This window comes from Podarcis liolepis (assembly GCF_965112155.1).
Source record: "Podarcis liolepis genome assembly, chromosome: 12".
Classification (NCBI taxonomy): Eukaryota; Metazoa; Chordata; class Lepidosauria; order Squamata; family Lacertidae; genus Podarcis; species Podarcis liolepis.
Window position 1 is genome coordinate 23,797,784 of NC_139563.1, and position 21,381 is coordinate 23,819,164.

The 21,381-nt window shown below is 43.2% G+C and overlaps 2 protein-coding genes across 3 annotated transcripts in view; one reads left to right on the forward strand and one right to left on the reverse strand.

The window, feature by feature from the left end:
- The window catches only part of PLXDC2 (plexin domain containing 2), a 234,388-nt gene that overhangs the window by 126,836 nt on the left and 86,171 nt on the right, over positions 1–21,381 (reverse strand). For both annotated transcript variants that reach the window (XR_014517570.1, XM_083467510.1), the window contains exon 2: positions 10,316–10,527. Coding sequence is in view for 1 of the 2 variants with exons in the window: in XM_083467510.1 (XP_083323636.1) it covers positions 10,316–10,527 (212 nt within the window). In the remaining variant the exon portion in view is untranslated. The remainder of the gene's footprint in view (positions 1–10,315; positions 10,528–21,381) is intronic.
- LOC310689178 (uncharacterized protein) lies at positions 6,244–7,815 on the forward strand. The gene is made up of 2 exons (XM_083466399.1): positions 6,244–7,305; positions 7,470–7,815. Exons 1-2 carry the CDS (start codon positions 6,268–6,270, stop codon positions 7,503–7,505), a joined length of 1,074 nt encoding a protein of 357 aa, XP_083322525.1. The 5' UTR covers positions 6,244–6,267; the 3' UTR covers positions 7,506–7,815.

Here is a 21,381-nt window from a genome sequence, read left to right on the forward strand (position 1 = left end):
GGCTTTCAGCCATGTCTCTGTTTATTATCTTCCTTAAAGAGTCCACATAATTCACTGATAGCAGCATCAAACCTAACACAGCAGTCTCTGGAGGTTATGATGCTTGTTATTTACCTGGCAAACTAGTTGTAGAAATATTCATCCAACTTAGAAAAACATATTTATCTTAGGAAACTCAAGCCATGCTGACCCATTTTTTGAGTTAGCGATCAACGTGGACACATCTTGCTGAAGTCATTGCAAAAACATGATTTAGACAGATCCATAGCTGTCAACTTTTCCCTTTTCTTGTGAGAAATCCTATTTGGAATAAGGGAATTTCCCTTTGAAAAAGGGAAACCTTGACAGCTATGGACAGATCCAGTTTCTGTCCAGGCTTCCTGATTCTAAAGACTCTGATAGCCTCTGAGTGCCCCGTGAAGCCATTTCATGCTCTTCAATGTCTGCATGGCAGCCATTTTATGACTGGCACCTACAGAACTCTCTCAAAATACCAAATGCGCTCACTGGCTCAGAAAGTTTGGCACCCCTTGCCTACCAGTTTGGACCACACCCTTCTCTCAGCCCCTGAAACCAAGAGAAGATCCCTAGTGAGGCCTGAAAAAGGTACAAAGAAGGGTCGTCCCGGCCCATGATATGCAATTGCGTGCCAGCAAGATACCTCATATGAGCAGGCTGAAGATCTCTTGCAGAAAAATAAATATTTTAAACTGGAGGTACAAACTGTTACCTTTGCAATTCCTTTTATCAGTGGGAATCTATTTAAACTTTGAATCTCTCAGAACTTTCCTTAACCTTCAAGCGAGAACCTGAAGGATTAATTTCTGCCCAGATAACCACTTCTGATTTTCCCTTATAATCCGCCCCACCCCCCTAAATAGCTGTGTGGTGCTGCAGTGTGCCATGAAAGCAACAAGGCTGCTTGGTCTGAGCGAGTCAGAAGGGAAACCCACCTCCGTCATTTCACCTACAAGCTAAGTTTCGGCACTCTAACAAGCGATTCTACTGTTGCCAAGAGGAGTTGCTTCATTCTGATTCTGGCTGCGACAGGGGAAGAGCATGGACACCTATTTAGGAAGGGGGAGGAATTAAAGAAAACAACAGAGACTGGAATTCTATAAAGGGGTTCTTGTCACTTTATCATGGGGGCAGGTTTTTCCATCAAGGGCTGCATTCACTTGAAGGCAACGTTTGAGGGGGGAGCAGGGACATGCCAGTAGTGTGCAGACACACACACACACACACACACACACACACACACACACACACATCGGTTCATACATCCATCCGCCCTAAGCATCAGAAGAGAACAGGGGCAGTAGCACAGGTGGGTGTCCTGAAGAAGTGAGGAAGGATGCAGTTGAATAAATGGATGGACGTGTGGCAAAAGGGAAACATGCATAGTTGGGGGAAGCAGCAGGCCACCAGCCACCTGGACAGTCAGGGCAATGAGCTAGATGAAAAGACTTTATGTCTGGCTCAGAGTCTGTCCTGGTTCCTCCTGAGCCTTCAGATTCAGAGCAGGGGTGCAGACCCTCCAAGCGCCCCTATTTTCCAGGGACAGTCCCAGATTTACAGAAACCATCCCGGTTTCTGATTTGATTCCGGAATGTCCCACTTTTCCTTAGGACGTCCCTATTCTCATTGGAGAAATGTTGGAGGGGATGCCTCTATTTTCATCGGAGAAGTGTTGGAGGGTCTGGGAGCAGGGAGCACCAGAGAAGAACTTGGAAAAGGAGGAGGATGTGCAGCAGAGTCTGCTTGATGAAGCCCCCTGCCCCAGATGTGCCCAGACAGGAGACTCAGGCAGCAGCAGAGCTAGCTGCTCAGGTATCTGGAGAGGCACCCAGCAGGGCAGTGCGGCGATCCACCCAGGGGATTTTGTCACACATACCCCCAGGGATGACACCTGGGGCAGACTGCCCCCCGCCCCCTTCCTGCGCCCCTGGACCCAGGGACTGGGCCTTCCCAGCCTGTGGAGGACAAGAAAGGCTGAGAGGCCTAATCTGCTGGGACAGAGCAGAAGAGTTCTGAGGAAGAAGAATGCCCAGCCATCGCTCCCAGGGAGAGGCAACATATCAAGAAAATAGATTCGTTTCCCTCAGAGAAGACTTTGCCTCCAGGCCTAGAATGATTGCAGAAATGGAGTTTCTCAGGAGTAGCTGGGCTTTCATATTCATTGTACACTGCTGATAAGTTTTTCTGGGTGTGTTTTTTTGTGAGTGTGTGTTTTTACAATCAACTGGTATATAAATATTTTAAATAAATATTAAAACACTGCTTGATGCAAGGCATCCAAGGAGGTGTTTGCCTTACTAAAATTATAGCAGGAAATCCAGAGTTGGAGCATCCTGAACAGATGCCCAGCTTCTGCCTGAAGGTCTCCAGCAAGTGAAATAAATGAGCACACGCACACCCCGAGATAGTTTGCATCACAGTCAAACTGCTCTTACTGTCAAGAGGTTTTTCCTAATGCCCAACTGAGTGCTGCTGAGCTTACTCCTTAAAATGATCAGTGCGTCTTACTGCACAAATACTCCTTAAGGTAAAGGTAAAGGTACCCCTGCCCGTACGGGCCAGTCTTGACAGACTCTAGGGTTGTGCGCTCATCTCACTCTAGAGGCCGGGAGCCAGCGCTGTCCGCAGACACTTCCGGGTCACGTGGCCAGCGTGACAAGCTGCATCTGGCGAGCCAGCGCAGCACACGGAACGCCGTTTACCTTCCCGCTGGTAAGCGGTCCCTATTTATCTACTTGCTCCCGGGGGTGCTTTCGAACTGCTAGGTTGGCAGGCGCTGGGACCGAACGACGGGCGCGCACCCCGCCGCGGGGATTCGAACCACCGACTATGCAATTGGCAAGTCCTAGGCACTGAGGTTTTACCCACAGCGCCACCCGCGTCCCCTCAAATACTCCTTAGTTAATCTCAAAAATTCCTTCATGATCAGAATATTTGTGACCATTATTACAAGCTAGTTCCTGTTAGACCTTTTGCTATCTTAATCCGCTGCAAAGTTCGCTATAAAGAAAATTAGACCAGCTAACCCAGACCTCTTACCTACCAAGCATATTTGTCAATACTAACTTAACAAATGTAATTGGGAAGTAGGGGGGAAGAGGCCTAGAAGAAAATAAGACAGTGATATATTAGTTCATCAGCTGCCTAGGAACATATGACATCACGAGGTGAACAAAAAACCAGATGGACGGTATATATAGATGTAAATGAATTACAATCCCATAAGAATTCTGGTTTCAGATCCAAATGCCAAGCTTCTTTTTTTATTTATGAATGGTAAAAAAAAATTCACTTTCCCATTTTTCTTTATTAAAAGCACCTTAAAAGAAAAGGGAAGGTGAAGGATATAACAGAAATGCATGTGATTTACATTTGATTGTGATTAACATATTAAAAAATCAACACGCTTTGAAAAAGCTTCAACTCTTCTTTTAACTCTGCGTTAGGGAGACAAAAATTGTTCTCCTCCTTCTACATACACAAACAGACACACACACACACACCCCTTCTTGCTGCCTAAACACAGAGGATTTGATTATGCATAGAATAAATTGTATTCCCTGTTTAATGGCAAGGTAATTTTCTGGAATAAACTCTTGAAAAGCTTGAATGAAAACAATTTAATACAGCACCTGGGACTCTTCAGCATAACAGAATAGTTTCCTAAGAAGAATATGGCAAATTTGTTTTTCTGCAGTCCCTTAGGAACAACAGAAAAAACCTTTGCTTTCAATTACCAACTGGTCTCAGCATCCACGTAGAAATTTTATTCAAAGCAGCAACATACTATGCTCTGGAGTAGATTCCATTTCCATTACATTTTAATTATTGAACAGTAAGCTACCACAAGGAAAATGATGCTGCCCACAGATAATTCCAACGCTTAATCTTGGTACTGGCGGAGGGAACAACCCCCACCCCCAAAATTCTGCAATATTTGAAAGTGCACAACTTACTTGCCTATGTAACTTAGTTGCATCCTCCCCACAACTTCCCTGTGTAAGTCCAACCCCAACCTTCCCATGCTCTGCAGAGGGCTTTAAGTCATGTCTACTTGCCTCAACAGATGTCCCAAGCAAGTGTGACTTGAAGCTGCCTGAAATGGCTTGTGTGTACGTACAGTGGTACCTTGGTTCTCAAATTTAATCCGTTCTGGGAGTCCGTTTGACTCTGAAATGGTTCGAAAACCAAGGCACGGCTTTCGATTGGCTGCAGGAGCTTCCTGCACTCAATCAGAAGCTGCAGAAGCCGCATTGGATGTTCGGCATCCAAAAAAAGTTCACACTCACTTCTGGGTTTGTGGTGTTCGGGAGTCGATTTGTTTGGGAGCCAAGCCGTTTGAGTTCCAAGGTACCACTGCATATTGGATGTGCAGAGAATGGGACCTCCCCGTGTTCAATGGAAGTGTGATTAACGGCTTCCACGTCCAAATAGCTGCACATGCGCAGAAGCCATTTCATGCAGCTGCACACTTGCAGAGGTTGGGGGAGAAGCCAGAAGAAATAATCCACACATGAAACAGCTTCTGTTCATATGCCTTAAACTGTTTGTTTTGAAAATATTAATTCACTCCTGCCCTGCTCAGCACAGCACTGAGTCCGTATCCTCCATAATCACTCCTAAATGACACCCCTGTGTTGGCAAAGTCAGCTGTTTTATCTCTCTCTCTCTCTTTTTTTTTTAAAAAAAGAATCCTGTAACTGAGTCATTGTTGAGTGTGAATTGAACTGTGAAGGTAATCTGAGCTGTTTGCAGTTTTGAAGAGGGCTGGAAGGGGTGGAATGAGAAGCTGCTTTCATGTGCAATTAACTCAAAAGTTTTACAGAAAGAAGATGCCCCCCACTGATTGCTGTCTGCTCCTTCCAGAGCTTAATTTCTAAACTGTAAAGTGACATGGCTTAATTGCCTCAAAGGTGTGATCTCTAACTCAATTGTGTTCCAGGTGGGAATGGATGGGAGGAAGTGTCTGCTTCAAAGAGAGACAGACACATACACTCTTGTTTTAATATTTCTAGCCCGGCTGTCAACTTTGAGATTACACTTAACTAATAGGGATGGTTGATTAATCTGATATTTGAGAATTCCATTATGAACCAACGGATCCTCGCATCCCATACTAAGGCTACCTTCTGGCTTCACACTTCCTGATATATATATGCATTTTAAAATGTGTGTTTTGAGAAAGAAAAATGGTTTCAGTTTGCTATTCACACAAGTGGTTAAAAAATAAATAAACCACAAATTACAGCAGAAATAGGACAGAAAAGAATTGAACAGTGAACGCCAGTGTCCATCCCTACTTACAAGAGAAATTACATTCCAAACTCCCCAACCACAAAATTTGCAGTTCCAGAGATGCTGTAATGGCAATCCATTCTAAGTAATTACCTGGTTCATATGACATGGTAAGTGTGGGACCAGTCTGGTCTGTGGCAGAGCATCTGCTTTGCATACAGAAGTTCCCAGGTTCAATCCAGGTAGGGCTGGGAGTCTGGGACAGGAAGTCCTTTTCCTGAAACCCTGAAGAGCTGCTGCTGGTCAGTGCACAATACTGAGCTAAGTAGATCAAAGCCTTGACTCAGTATATGGCAACTTCCTGTGTGTTCGACTCCCAAGAGAAGAGCATGGAGCTGCTTTGCTCTTCCCCTGTCCCTTTCATCACTACGCTATGCATTGTTGAGCTAAGTTGGCTTAGTGTGACATCTAAGCAAGCGTAGTCATATATATCAAGAGCGTTTATTGTGGTTGTTTTTCTATATACATCATGATAACTATAGCAGTGTTATGAGCACAGTTCAAGCAGCAAATCCTTTTTCAAGAAATGAAATCCCTGCCTTTGGAATTTATACCTAGTATGTAGGTCATTTAATTCTTGCAGCAATTATAACTCAGGGCAGTGGTCTGAACATAATGGTAAACCATGGCTTAGCATCACATCAATGAGCTGCAGCTAGCATCAGGCTTGTGCATTCCCCCATATCATCTATGCCTCCGGCATGCAGCAAAGAAAATGAGCAAACTCCTCTATTTCTTGTTTTAATCTAACCAGAGTTTCCCCACTACACCCAAAACGTGGAGGGGGGGGGACTTTGGTTAGTTTAAGTTCTAGTTGGTGAACACTTCAGGATCTTACTAGAGTTTGATCCTGTCTTGTTTAAATTATATAGTGTTTTTATCTAACTGGGATTCCCAGGGAAATCTGGTTAAGGACATAATATTCTTCAATGTCTGTACACTAATGCGCAAAGCATGGGAAATAAACAAGATGAGCTTGAGCTCTTGGTACAGCAAACTAAATATGACATAATAGGCACCACTGAAACCTGGTGGGATAAGTCCCACGATTGGAATGTAATAATGGAGGGATACAATCTATTTCAGAGAAACAGACCAGACAAGAAAGGAGGAGGAGTGGCGTTATATGTCAGGGATGTGTATACCTGTGAAGAGATCCAAGATTTAGAACCTCAAAGCCAAAGTGAGAGCATTTGGGTCAAAATTAAGGGAGAGAAGAATAACAGAGACCTCATTGTGGGAGTTTACTATAGATCCCCAAGCCAAACGGAGGACATAGATGATGCCTTCCTGGAACAGATGGCCAAGCATGCAAAAGGAAGGGAGATAGTAGTAATGGGGGACTTCAATTACCCGGATATTTGTTGGATGTCAACCTCAGCCAAGAGCATAAGGTCAAACAGATTCCTCACTGGCCTTGCAGACAACTTCATTGTCCAGAAAGTGGGAGAAGCAACAAGAGGAACAGCCATTTTAGATCTGGTCCTAACCAATGTTGATGACCTGGTTAGTGGGGTAGAAGTGGAAAGATCATTAGGCGCGAGTGATCATGCTCTTCTGAAGTTTACTATACAGCGGAAAGGAGCAGCCAAGCATACTAGGACTCAATTTCTTGACTTTAAGAAAGCCGACTTCATAAAACTTAGGGAAATGCTGGGTGAGATCCCATGGACAGTAATACTAAAAGGAAAGGGAGTTCATGATGGCTGGGAGTTTGTTAAGAGGGAGATAGTAAAAGCACAACTTCAGGCAATACCAATGAGACCAAAACATGGAAGGTGCCTAAAGAAGCCAGGGTGGCTATCTAAAGAACTTTTAACTGAGTTAAGATTAAAAAAGGATGTGTACAAAAAATGGAAAAGGGGGAAAACCACCAAAGAGGAATTCAAACAAATAGCCAGCACATGTAGACACAAAGTCAGAAAAGCTAAAGCACAGAATGAACTCAGGCTTGCTAGAGAGGTTAAAAGCAGCAAAAAAAGGCTTTTATGGGTATGTCCGTAGCAAAAGGAAGAACAAAGAAACAGTGGGGTCACTCAGAGGAGAAGATGGTGAAATGCAAACAGGGGACACAGAAAGGGCTGAACTCCTCAATGCCTTCTTTGCCTCAGTCTTCTCCGATAAAGAAAACAATGCCCGACCTGAAGAATTTGGAGCAAATGATTCAGCAGAGGAAACACAGCCCAGAATAACTAAGGAGATAGTACAATAATACTTGGCTAGTTTAGATGTATTCAAGTCTCCAGGGCCAGATGAACTGCATCCAAGAGTTTTAAAAGAACTGGCAGATGTGATCTCAGAACCACTGGCAGTCATCTTTGAGAATTCCTGGAGAACAGGCGAAGTCCCGGCAGACTGGAGGAGGGCAAATGTTGTCCCTATTTTCAAAAAGGGGAAAAGAGAGGACCCAAATAATTATCGCCCAGTCAGTCTGACATCAATACCAGGGAAGATTCTGGAGCAGATCATTAAGCAAACAGTCTGTGAGCACCTAGAAAGGAATGCTGTGATCACCAATAGTCAGCATGGATTTCTGAAAAATAAGTCATGTCAGACTAACCTGATCTCGTTTTTTGACAAAATTGCAAGCCTGGTAGATGAAGGCAATGTAGTGGATGTAGCCTACCTTGATTTCAGCAAGGCATTCGACAAGGTGCCCCATGATATTCTTGTAAAGAAGCTGGTAAAATGCGGTCTTGACTATGCTACCACTCAGTGGATTTGTAACTGGCTGACTGACCGAACCCAAAGGGTGCTCATCAATGGTTCCTCTTCATCCTGGAGAAGAGTGACTAGTGGGGTGCCACAGGGTTCTGTCTTGGGCCCGGTCTTATTCAACATCTTTATCAACGACTTGGATGATGGACTCAAGGGAATCCTGATCAAATTTGCAAATGACACCAAACTGGGAGGGGTGGCTAACACCCCAGAGGACAGGATCACACTTCAAAACGACCTTGACAGATTAGAGAACTGGGCCAAAACAAACAAGATGAACTTTAACAGGAAGAAATGTAAAGTATTGCACTTGGGCAAAAAAAATGAGAGGCACAAATACAAGATGGGTGACACCTGGCTTGAGAGCAGTACATGTGAAAAGGATCTAGGAGTCTTGGTTGACCACAAACTTGACATGAGCCAACAGTGTGATGCGGCAGCTAAAAAAGCCAATGCAATTCTGGGCTGCATCAATAGGAGTATAGCATCTAGATCAAGGGAAGTAATAGTGCCACTGTATTCTGCTCTGGTCTGACCTCACCTGGAGTACTGTGTCCAGTTCTGGGCACCACAGTTCAAGAAGGACACTGACAAACTTGAACGTGTCCAGAGGAGGGCAACCAAAATGGTCAAAGGCCTGGAAATGATGCCTTATGAGGAACGGCTAAGGGAGCTGGGCATGTTTAGCCTGGAGAAGAGGAGGTTAAGGGGTGATATGATAGCCATGTTCAAATATATAAAAGGATGTCATATAGAGGAGGGAGAAAGGTTGTTTTCTGCTGCTCCAGAGAAGCGGACACGGAGCAATGGATCCAAACTACAAGAAAGAAGATTCCACCTAAACATTAGGAAGAACTTCCTGACAGTAAGAGCTGTTTGACAGTGGAATTTGCTGCCAAGGAGTGTGGTGGAGTCTCCTACTTTGGAGGTCTTTAAGCAGAGGCTTGACAACCATATGTCAGGAGTGCTCTGATGGTGTTTCCTGCTTGGCAGGGGGTTGGACCCGATGGCCCTTATGGTCTATTCCAACTCTATGATTTTATATTCTGATCTCCTCTCACATGTGCTAGTGGGAGAGAGAGAAGGAGGAGTATGCAGTCCCAGGGCTCCCTGCACTCTTCCACAGAAAGCTAAACAATGCTTTAGCATAACATCAGTATTGGCCTGGCATGAGAGCCCAGTGAGCTGGCTCTAATTTTTGGTAAACCATAGTGTGCCATTACATCTAGACAAACTATGGTTGCCTTCAAACCAAGCTGATTTAGAAACAAATGATAGATTTCACAAGCCATTATTTGCTCAGTTTGCATGTATAACCAAACAACAGTTTGCAATGAAATGGGCTGTCAGAGGGGGAATTGGAGCATGCAGAGGAAGGAGGGACGCCATTTTTTTAAAAAAACTGTAACCTAAGGAAATGGGTGAGGAGATACTAACAATGTAAATCTAGCTATATTTTGGCACTATATCAAAGTACATTGCATTATACTGGAGAAAAATGTCTGATTTTTAAAAAAATGGAATCTCACTTCGTAGGAATATCATTCAATATAAATAAGAGACTATAATCCAAAACATAAACAGGAAAATGTGAAAAAGAAAAGCAACTAAGATCAATGCCACAGTGTGGGGCTTTTGATGAGCATAAAGCATTGGGAGAAATGATGGTTATTCAGAACAGGCACAAGCACACAGCTACCTCTACTGTGGTTATCCATTAAGGACCTGCTCGTATATCAAGAGTGGACTACTATGGTTGTTACAATAAGGATTTAGAATAGAAGCCACCCAGACATGGAAGCATTAGCAAGTTTCTTTATCGTGCAGCGAAGCCTTTAAGAAAAAAACAATAGTGGGAAGGAAACTGGATCTAACACAAAAAGTTTGGGGCACAAAGCTTGTTAATGTGTGTATGTGTGTGTGTGTGTGTAGCATCGTTACACAGCAGGGAACCTTTTTCAGCCCAGGGCCACATTTCCTTCTGGGGGCCACATGCCAGTGTTGGACAGAGCCAGAGGCAAAAGTGGACAGTGCAAATAATGTAAACATTACAACCTCTGACAGTAGTCCAGTTTCTACAAACTCACACACTCCTCTCTATGTGTTCAAGGGCGCATTCCACTCTGGTGAGAAGTGTGGCCTGGAGAGACACATTCAGCCCCTGAGCCTGAGGAGTCCCTGCTCCCTAGCCCCTAACAATCCCTATATGGTGACAAGTTTTCATATCCCCTCCTCACCATGCAGGTATCTTAAGGCAAGAGAACGAAGATCAAGAGCTCCCTACCTCAATCTGGGTAGTGTTGTCGTGTGTGTCATCAAGCAGCAGATCTGTGAAGCCCCCAGGTTCTGAAGAGTCCTGCCCCACACTGGCTCTGTTGGTGTCTACTGACTTGAGGAACTCTGAATGCCGTTTCCATCTGTGGCTGTATCTGTAGGAATCCACGCGAATGTTCTCCTCCACTCGAGGAAAGCTTTGAACCATTTCATAAAATGAACCTATTGACAAAGAGATTTTTGTTGGGGGAAAGAGTTAAAGCGAGATAGAAAAAATAATAATACAGCAACATTCTTTTGATATGTATTATTTACGAGTGGATCTTGCAACAAAATGTTTTTGGGTTTTTTTGCATTTCTGAAAACTTTGGGGCCTCACTGAGACAACTGATACCTCACTCATGTTCCATTTTATTAAAATATATATCAAATGCATTTTATTAACAACACTTTTCAGACAGAAACCTCAACGCTTCTTTATATGACAAGCTGCAGAAATATGGCATGTTAACTAGACAATATTCTTACTATTGTATAGTTTGGGGGAAAACAGGAGAAAGTAAAGCAACATTTCTTTAGTTTTCAAGCAGTGAGAGATTTCTGATATGTCCAACTTTGCCTTCTTGCTTACAAACATGCACAGTATGTTCTATTTTGAAGTTACCTATCTATAGCTCTGAAAGCTATTCTGCTGCTACAGGTGACACTAATCTGCTAGTAAAAACCTTAATAAGAACTGTTCTTTGGGCCAATTCATAACTGAACACTGCCTTTCGGAGGTCAGTTTTCTGAATACATTCATTATAGGCAGCAGCAGTTTAATTTAAAAAAATCAGTGATAGATAACCTTGATCAGATGAGTGCATATGCCTTTCCAAATCTTTGTCCTAATAGCATGACTCTATGATAAATTCACATTAGGGGAGGAATGATTTGAAGGTATGGGCATTAAAAAAAAAGATTTTTACTTATAATAGCTAAAATGTCTTTAGATGCATATAAACACAACACTTATTTAGTTCATGATGCTGGTGGCATTTTAGAATCACGCATTAAAATTTTCAAGATTCTTGAACAGGGATCACCAGATAAGATACTTTCTAAGTTTTCTTCTAGCTCCTTGAAAACCTTTTCATAGTCTATGTGAAACTGTGCCCACACTGTTTCTGGTCTCAAGTTCACCTTCAACCACTTACACATTTTTAAACGCCCCCATCATTCCCTGTGTTTTCTGCTAATGTAGCCCAGATGGTACCATCAATTTGCACAACCAGCAGGCTTGGTGGTGGGTGGGGTGCAGTGGGGGGGGGGATGGCAAAGCTTGAAACATTTTTTTAAAAAATTTTAAGTGCAGCTTAGCCTGGGAATTCTATGAGCATCCACATCTCTCTGGTCCCGCAGCAAAAACTGCACCTTAAAACTTTACTGAACAGGTAGCTGGTTTGGAATTATCATCATCAATTTATTTATTGCCTTTTACACAATCATCTCAAGGCGATGTACAGTAAAAACAGGAAATAGTAGTTAAAAAAACCCCAGCAGATGGATAGATATGGGGAAGTTTTTTATGTTTGATGTTTTTATGTGCTTAATGTTTTTGATTTGTTGGAAGCTGCCCAGAGTGGCTGGGGCAATCCAGTTAGATGGACGGCGTATAAATAATAATGATAATGATAATAATAATATACAGTTATACCTCTTCTTTTTCGGGTTAAGAACCCGGCCAACCTGGAAGTGTTTACTTCTGGGTTTCGCCACGCACGCACACACACACACACAGAAACATTCTGCGTGGTTCACACATGCGCAGAAGCGTTCTGCACGGTTTGCGTATGTGCAGAAGCACTCTATCGTGCTTTGCACATGCACAGAAGCACCACTCTGGTTATGGACTTTTTGGGGTGCGAATGGCACCCCGGAACGGATCATGTCCGCAACCAGAGGTACCACTGTATATCTAAAACAAAACAAAAACAGGACAAAATAGATACTTGTCACTGAGGGACTTGCAAAATGAATGTGCAAGGCAATGCACAGTTCAGCCAAGGGCCCATGTGAATCACAATGATGATTTCTATCTGCACTGGCCCCCTTAGAATGAGGTTTGTGGCTTAACATGGAGAAAGCAATGTGCAGTGGTACCTCGGGTTACAAACACTTCGGGTTACAGACTCCAAGAACTTTACCTCAGGATGAGAACAGAAATCGTGTGGCGATGGCGCAACAGAAGCGGGAGGCCCCATTAGCTAAAGTGGTACCTCAGGTTAAGAACGGTTTCAGGTTAAGAACGGACCTCTGGAACGAGTTAAGTTCGTAACCAGAGGTACCACTGTACAGATAAGCCTGCTGAACATAATAATATTCAAGTTGGATGCATAGTGTTTTGGATCTACCCTGTAGAAACAACTGTATCTGCTTTTGTTTGCAGGCGTCCCAAACAATAATGCCGGTTTGTGGGAAAATGGATACAGCCATGTAAATAAAGGAAAATATTTTGCACATCCTAGCTTCCCCCTGCTACAGTATTAACTTTCTCTGTTTCTTCAGAGCAATAGCTGAATGCAGCTAATGACCTCTGCGGATAGAAAGACATTAGACTCACAGGAAATTTTATAAGGGACTTGGACTGTTATCACCGAAGATCTCAGAGTTTGCACTCAATTAGCACTGCAATGTCATTCAATTCAGCTGGAAAACAGCCAGATATTGTAAGGGCATCTGACAAATAGTTCCATCATAAGAGAAGGTAGCACTGATTAGCAGCAGCTTGCTTTGCAATTTATGTGGACAGAGGCAGTGCTGCAATAACACTCCGTATTTTGTGATTGAGAAGCACAGTGCCCGATGCACAAGGCTTTTGTTGTTTATAATCCCTTCACTCACTGCCACACAAGACGAAACCTTGCATGAAGCTCTCCCCCAGCAAAGATCTCACAGCACTGTTTTGGAAGGAGCGAGATTAGCAGCAAGGGGGTTTATAATGAACACATAATTAAGCCTGCGTTTTGCTCTAATGATTTTAGCAGTTGTCCTTGAGGTTTGCATAAAATTAGACGCTAAAGTGATTAGGCTGGCAATTTTATTCCCCGCTTATGTTGAATTTAAATTTAAGATCGGAGCCCTACCTCGGAGGAAAGCGGCATGAAGGGAAGGGGAACTGGCAGTCTTGACAAGCTCTTACTACGCTGAGATCAGTCAGAATTAATGAATGGTTTGTTGGCTGCATTCAGGGCCACTTGTGGCTGCTGTTGATCAATCCAGCCCTCTCCAGTCAGTGCAATCAATGAGAGAAGCACTACACCAGAAATGTGTGTGTCTTATAATTCACTCAACTCAGGCAGGTCTCAAAAGAATACTTGAGCAGAGAGGGTGGGAAGAAACCGCAATTAAAAAAAAAGAAAAAAGAATAGCTACCAGCTAGGCCTTATTCTGCTACAGAGGCATTTGTGCTAAGTTGCTTCCTGAGAAACCAAAAAACAAAATAGAAAACATGCTCAACTGTGAAAGTAGAAGAAAGAAGCAGATTCTATTTTAGCCAATTAAGCTGAAAACAGATTCTTAATTTGTTTTTCAGGGCTATCCATCCCACAGCCTGCACCTAATACCGCATACAGCTTAAATTTGGAATCAAATAGAATTAAGCCCTTAAAACCATTTCAGGGGACATGTGTGTGGAGAAAACAGGCTTTCTCATGTATACTCTTAACTGAATGTGCTCACTGTCTATGCAAATGGAGCTGCACATGTTAGAAAAACCAGCAGTGGAACTTTTGAGGGGAATAGAGCTGGGGAAAAGCTGTACTGCATTCTCACTAGAAAGCATATTGTCTCAAGGGCTGCTTTCCTAGCATATCTCTCCGCATGGTCAGTCCCAGTAACTGTGAACAGCCAAATGTCTGTGGACTGATGTTTTCAATGGGAATTGAAATGGTTGCCTCAAGCAGTCTTGTGGTGGCAGTTTTATGTGGAAAGGAACTCCACGTAGAAAACACTGTGAAAACCATGTCTCAGAACCATATGCCAACAGCTTATTCCTTTGCACATCTACGCATTGAACCAATCACCACATAACACAGTCTACAGTTTGCATGCTGCTACTATCAGAAGTACTTTCCTGGTCAGTAATGTCACATTCATGTACCCCCTGAGCCCCCTTTTCTTTTTTTTAAAATAAATAATAATTATTATTATTACTAAGTTTTTACATCAAGTTTAAGGCACATAAAACTAAAATGAATAGAACAATAACAGTAAAAAACAAAACAAGTGTGGGGCAATCAAATGTTAATGCCAGGCAGGTTCCGTATCTATGTCAAATGTAGTCCATAATATTCCACAAGCCACCTCTTTCAAGTGACATTTCCCCTAAATGAATATAGAAGCCAGGCACAGGGAGGAAAGTGTTCTATATCCAAATCTATAAAGTTGATTAATGCTGAGTTGGGCCATTGTTCCACCCAACCTATCTAGTCCAGCAGTCCATGGCCACAGTGGCCAACCACTTGCCTATGACAGGGGTAGCCAACATGGCGCCCTCCAGGTGTTGGGCTTCAACTCTCACCCTGCCTGTCCTTTGGCCATGCTGTCTGTGGCTGATGGGAACTGGAGTGCAACATGGGAAGCCCACAAGCAGCATTATATGTTTCCCACTCATGCTCCCCAGGAGCTGGGATTCAAATCCACGATGCCTCTGATATGGCAGACATTATCTATTTACTTATACCCTGCCTTTCCCCCAACACTGGGACTCTATGCAGCTCACAGAAATAATAATAATAAAAAAATACAGATAAAGCACACATAGCTAAGAACATACGAAGGGTTATCGTTAAAAAGTAGTTAAGTTTTTGGGATTGAAACAATGCAAAGATGTATCCGCTAAAATGCAGATGATAATTAATTAATCCTAGACCCATAGAATTGTAGAGTTGAAGGGGTTATCTAGTCCAACCCCTGTGATGCAGGTGTGGGTCTCGAACCCAGAACCCTAAGAGTCTTGTGCTCTGAGCTATCCCACAGGTTAATAATAATGATTAATAGGTAGTACATAACCATCTCCTTTTTTAAACAGCTCATCACTGCAACTTGTGGTGGAAAATCTCATCAATTACATCTGTATGTTGCATGAGGAAGGACTTCATTTTATCTGTCAGAATCTCTCACCAGGGTTCTTGTATTATGAGGGAGAAGCTTCTCCTTATCTACTTTCTCCACACCTTCCATGATTATACACACCTATGCCACATCCCTCCCATTACTTACTTGCCTTTTCCCTAAGCTCAGAAGTCCCAAGCTTTGTGACTCTCTGTTTTTAGGAGAGTCCAGCCTGGTACTACAATCTAGTCTGATTGATAATAGCTTTCCAGAGTCTCAGACTTTCCTGTCACCTCTGGCCTGAGCCTTTCCAGCCACTGGAGATTCTGGGGATTGAACGTCCTTTTGCATGCAAAACATTTGTTCTGCCACTGAACTCTGGCTGCAGAATTACAAAGTGCAAGGAATAAATCACACGCTTATTGCAAGCTACAACATGCATGCAACTCCCCTGGACTGTGCATGGTGCGCTGAGGGCCCGCATCAACTAGTGGCCACTAGGTGTCAGAAAACTTTTTCAGCAGGGGGCCGGTCCACTGTCCCTCAGACCTTGTCGGGGGCCAGACTATATTTTTTTGGGGGGGGAATGAATGAATTCCTACGCCCCACAAATAACCCAGAGATGAATTTTAAATAAAAGGGCACATTCTACTCATGTAAAAACACGCTGATTCCCGGACCGTCCGCAGGCCAGATTTAGAAGGCGATTGGGGTGGATCGGGGCCCCGGGCCTTAGTTTGCCTACCCATGGGTTAGGAGGACAGCCTGAAGGAACGACTGGTGGATGTCACTGTGATATACTGAAAAAATAAAAACACAAATACAAGCATTTAGCTGTCAGAAGAAAAAATATCAGCAGACTGTTTGCTTAATTCCTAGAAGTGTAAACTGCCTATTTGCTCTTGGGCAGCTATTCTTGTTTTTAAATGGGCTGCCCTTTGCAACTAGTGCTTGGAGACACATTGGAAGAGTGTAATAAAACTGGTAATGTACAGAAACCTACCATATAGCTTCAAGGGATAGCACAGATTTTTAACTTTGCAAAGTGTTTCCTTAAACAAAAGAAAATGCTCATGGCAAAAAGAAATCCTGAATAAACTGGACAACTGGCAGGCCTTTTCCTTATGGGCTATTAAGCTCCTCTTGTGGAAAAAAAATAAACAAAATAAGCTGTGCTTTAGAAAAGAGACAGACTCAAGGATACACAGGCAATGACAATAGACAATGACACATGGGTCCTTTAGGATCTGGAAGGTCAAATGGGGGCAGAAGTGGGGGAGCGAAACAGAAGCAGGGCATCCACCAATGTATGCAGAGCTTGTGAAGGGAACCCATGTCAATAATTTTAATGGAATCTTAAGAGGTGGATCCAGACATAACGCCATTTCATGAACTAGCCCTGTGCTGGAGCACTGCCTCCTCCCCTTCGCTCCTCCCTTTTCACTCTCTAATAATAGCCGCCCAGAGTGGCTGGGGAAACCCAGCCAGATGGGCGGGGTATAAAGAATAAATTATTATGATTATATTATAACTTCCCCCCTCACTTCTGATCAAGGCTGCAATCTTAACCATAATCGCTCAGAATGAAGACCTATTTAATTTACTAGGGCTTACTCCCAGGCTGGGCTGGATGAATCCCAAGCCGGAATTAAGATCGCAGGAAGAAATATCAACAACCGCAGATATGCAGATGACACAACCTTGATGGCAGAAAGTGAGGAGGAATTAAAGAACCTTTTAATGAGGGTGAAAGAGGAGAGCGCAAAATATGGTCTGAAGCTCAACATCAAAAAAACGAAGATCATGGCCACTGGTACCATCACCTCCTGGCAAATAGAAGGGGAAGAAATGGAGGCAGTGAGAGATTTCTTGGGCTCCATGATCACTGCAGATGGTGACAGCAGTCACGAAATTAAAAGACGCCTTGGGAGAAAGGCGATGGCAAACCTAGACAGCATCTTAAAAAGCAGAGACATCACCTTACCAACAAAGGTCCGTATAGTTAAAGCCATGGTCTTCCCAGTAGTGATGTATGGAAGTGAGAGCTGGACCATAAAGAAGGCTGATCACCGAAGAATTGATGCTTTTGAATTATGGTGCTGGAGGAGACTCTTGAGAGTCCCATGGACTGCAAGAAGATCAAATCTATGCATTCTTAAGGAAATCAGCCCTGAGTGCTCACTGGAAGGACAGATCGTGAAGCTGAGGCTCCAATACTTTGGCAACCTCATGAGAAGAGAAGACTCCCTGGAAAAGACCCTGATGTTGGGAAAGATGGAGGGCACAAGGAGAAGGGGACGACAGAGGACGAGATGGTTGGACAGTGTTCTCAAAGCTACAAACATGAGCCTGACCAAACTGCGGGAGGCAGTGGAAGACAGGAGTGCCTGGCGTGCTCTGGTCCATGGGGTCACGAAGAGTTGGACACGACTAAATGACTAAACAACAACAAACAACAATACTCCCAGGTTAGGACTGCAGCTTTAGTGGCAAACCATATAAATCAGAATACAGCAAGCTATGGCTTGTGCAAACCATAGGTTGCAAGATCTGGATGTAACAGCAAATTATAGCTGGCAGCTAAAGCAGAAATGAGAGAGGAAATCAGATGTGCAAAAGGAGGAATGGGTGTACAAGTTCAGGGATCCGTTCGTATAGCAGCAAGCCAGTGTTTGATGTTATGTCTGAAATGACCCACATGTGCACATTAACACACACCCACGCAAATAATGTATGTGTGTCTCTACAAACAAATTAAGCTAACATCTTATTAGTGATAATAATTCGCATGTGTTTCCTAATTTTGAATTATTTATTATTCCACTTCTACTAATCACAGGTAGACCTCTTTCTTTAGAAATCCTCATTGCTACCCTTCTGAGATATCACAGGACACTGCCCAAAATCTTCCCATCTTATCTTAAAATACAGGGGAAGATCGTCATAATGCTTAATAATAATAATAATAATAATAATAATAATAATAATAATTTATTTATTTATTTATACCCCGCCCATCTGGCCGGGTTTCCCCAGCCATTCTGGGCAGCTCCCAACAGATTATTAAAAACATGATAAAACATCAAACATTAAAAACTTCCTTAAACAGGGCTGTCTTCAGATGTCTTCTAAAAGTCAGATAGTTGCTTATTTCCTTGACATCTGATGGGAGGGCCTTCCACAGGGCGGGCACCACTACTGAGAAGGCCCTCTGCCTGGTTACCTGTAACCTCAGTTCTTGCAGTGAGGGAACTGCCAGAAGGCCCACGGCACTGGACCTCAGTGTCTGGGATGAACGATGGGGGTGGAGACGCTCCTTCAGGTATACTGGGCTGAGGCCATTTAGGGCTTTAAAGGTCAGCCCCAACACTTTGAATTGTGCTGGGAAACATACTGGGAGCCAATGTAGGTTTTTCAGGACTGGTGTTATATGGTCTTGGCGGCGACTCCCAGTCACCAGTCTAGCTACTGCATTCTGGATTAGTTGTAGTTTCCAGGTCACCTTCAAAGGTAGTCCCATCTAGAGTACATTGCAGTAGTCCAAGTGGGAGATAACTAGAGCATGCACCATTCTGGCGAGACAGTCCGCGGGCAGATAGGGTCTCAGCCTGTGTACCAGATGGAGCTGGTAGACAGCTGCCCTGGACACAGAATTGACCTGCGCCTCCATGGACAGCTGTGAATCCCAGGGTATGCACCTGGTCCTTCGAGGGCACAACTACCCCATTCAGGACCAGGGAGTCCTCCACACCCGTCTGCCCCCCTAAAACAGTACTTCTGTCTTGTCAGGATTCAGCCTTAATCTGTTAGCTGCCATCCATCCTCCAACCGCCTCCAGAAACTCACACAGGACTTAAGGGTCTACCCATTATCAAGTGGATGGAACAGGATATGTAGAGAGGGAGCCACAATGACTAGTGTCCCACATCAGTCTCCTTTGGGAAGGACTGTCAATCTGTATGACACACATCTAGTCGCTCCTGAGCTTAATTAATCCTATGAATGTTTACACAGAAGTTAAGTTCTACAGAGTCCAATGGAACTGCAAACTTTGTCAAGTACGAATCATTCACTCCTACTAATAATATGCCTACCAATAAAGCACTGGAACTCTATCCTATCGCTCAGTGTTTTCACATTGATCATGTGAGTCACAGCCTTTTAAAAAACAATGTTTCTAATAACCTTCTTTGCAACTGTTAAAACAAAATTGCTTCATCCACATTTATCACAGTGGCAGTTTACATTTTAGAAAATAAGAGATAACTAACAGCCAGCCAGCTGACTGCTCAAATAATATCAACTGGCTGCTTCCCGAACCTTAGTTTTTAGAATCATTTACCATTTAAGAGAAAGTGGAACCATCTAATCCTCCATTTAAATGCAAATTCTCATTCTGCTCTTGAGGGGTTTCCAGAGAATGCTAACTCCACCTTATTTAAAGACATTGGACATACACTTAGAGGGATTTTTTCCAGTCAATTACTGGATTATAAATACTTCCGCAAGATCAAGCACCAATGTTTAAGAGAGCCTCATCTAATAATACAGGCGTGTCGGTTCTTCCCCTGCTTGGAAACCAGCCCACTTGAGGTTTCTCAAGGTTGTCACAAAACCATGCCACCCAGCAAGAGAGGGAACTTTATTTTTTGGCCTGGTCTTAGAACAGTAGCAGTCTTTTATACGCAAGAGCACTTCACTTTGCTAAGTGAAGTGACAGATGTCTAACTTTAAATTCCTGCTGCCGTTAATTAAGACATTTTACATAGGTGCTATAATTAAAAGCAAGGGAATGACACTGATTCTTTCCCCACAACTAGGCAGGAACGTCTTGAAATATAAGGCAAAGATTCATTTTCATCATGGAACAGGTCTTCGTATTATCATGCATTTTTCTCCCGTTGTCATTATACCAGAAATTCTTTTTCTGCTTCTTTATGTGATAATGATGTGCGGTTGTAGCCAACTAAGTTCTGCTCAGAGGAGACGCATTGAAATTAATGGACTAAGTCAATCATGTCTATCCTTTCACAGAATCTCAGAATTGTAGAGTTGGTAGGGACCACAAGGATCATCTAGTAGTCCAACCCCCTGAAATGCAAAAATCTTTTTGTTCAACATGGGGCTTGAACCCACAATCCTGAGATTAAGAGTCTCATGCTGTATCAACTGAGCTAGTAACACTAATGGATACAGCACATGGTCACCATAATATGGTCCATCAAGCCAAACATATCCAAATTAGCTGTCTCCTGTGGCCTTCCTTCCTTTGTTGTTGCTCCGACACCATTAAGAGCAGGAAGCTTTCAGTATCATGGTAGGCTGCCAGAGCGTGCTGGTGGTTCATGTTAGCCATAGCAGATCATTGGGGGTGTCAAACCTACATGGTGATTCCAGATATTGACATTGGGATATTCTGAATGCAAATTGTGTTCTCTCCCACGGCACTATAGCTCCTTCCCTCTTGATGCACATTGTCCAAATATAAACGGTGGCCCAGTTTTATATTATTAACAACCATCTGCATGGTTCACAAGAATCTGCTAGCAATCTCCTCTATCAGAAGATGGCTGCTTATTACTTTTCATTTGATTTTTTTTCCATAGTCCGTAATCAAAGGAGAAAGATCTGTAGAAAACATAAACAGTGGTTGTCTGGAATTAAAAACTATGAATGCTATGTTAGCCGTACTCAGAGTAGACTGATTGATATCAGTGGCCTTGGGTCCACTGACCAACATTAGATATTACCCTAAATAGGGTATCCTTAAACAGTGAGATGGAAAGGAAACTTTGGAGTTTCCTTCTTATTTGTCACAGTCAAAGTGAATTAGCCGTTATTGTGCATCATGCATAGTAATTTGGGAGGAAAAACATATCGGAGGGGAAGTGGCCCATCTTATTGGAAGGGGGATAAAATTAGCCTGTTGGGGTTTGTTTTACCCCTAATTCTTTCCACCAAAGTTTGCATTTCTAACAAGCA

Excerpts from the sequence above, each read along its gene's own strand:
- LOC310689178 (XM_083466399.1), top strand. The coding sequence starts at position 6,268 with ATGGGAAATAAACAAGATGAGCTTGAGCTCTTGGTACAGCAAACTAAA. Across the intron at positions 7,306-7,469 it reads GCAAAAAAAGGCTTTTATGG|CAAATGATTCAGCAGAGGAA; the intron begins GTATGTCCGTAG and ends AAGAATTTGGAG.